Here is a 363-nt window from a genome sequence, read left to right as displayed (position 1 = left end):
TCACTGCCCGGCCCTCTCTTTCCGATTTTGCAGGAATATTGACACTCTCATTGTGGATGTGTACCCGGTGCTGGACACACCGGCCAAGCAAGTCATTTGGCAGTTTATCTACCAGCTGCTGACGTACGAAGAGCAGGAGCACTGCCAGCAAAAGATTGCCAGGTTTCTTGGTTACAAGTCCTTGGCAGGTGAGAGGAAAGCCCTTGCCCTCCAGCATGGACACGCCGTGTCCCACCGGGTCCCCGGGGACCTCGGTCCATCACGCTGGGAGCAGGTCGGGGCGGCGAGGGAGCAGCCAGCTCTCGCCGGGGCAGCGGCCGCGGCTCTGACCTGCCCGGGCCCTGCCCCCACGGAGGGCGCGGC

The 363-nt window shown here is 63.4% G+C and overlaps 1 protein-coding gene across 1 annotated transcript in view; it reads left to right on the top strand.

The window, feature by feature from the left end:
• Nucleotides 1–363, top strand: part of GRID2IP (glutamate receptor, ionotropic, delta 2 (Grid2) interacting protein) — a gene marked incomplete at both ends in the record, with an annotated part of 14,281 nt that overhangs the window by 7,937 nt on the left and 5,981 nt on the right. The window contains one exon of the mRNA XM_009700489.1: nt 34–188. Coding sequence (XP_009698791.1) covers nt 34–188 — 155 coding nt within the window. The remainder of the gene's footprint in view (nt 1–33; nt 189–363) is intronic.

The sequence above is a fragment of the Cariama cristata genome, unplaced genomic scaffold, assembly GCF_000690535.1.
Source record: "Cariama cristata isolate BGI_N322 unplaced genomic scaffold, ASM69053v1 scaffold25955, whole genome shotgun sequence".
NCBI lineage: Eukaryota > Metazoa > Chordata > Aves > Cariamiformes > Cariamidae > Cariama > Cariama cristata.
Note: the sequence above shows the minus strand (reverse complement) of the source record. Positions and strands in the feature narration are given on the sequence as shown.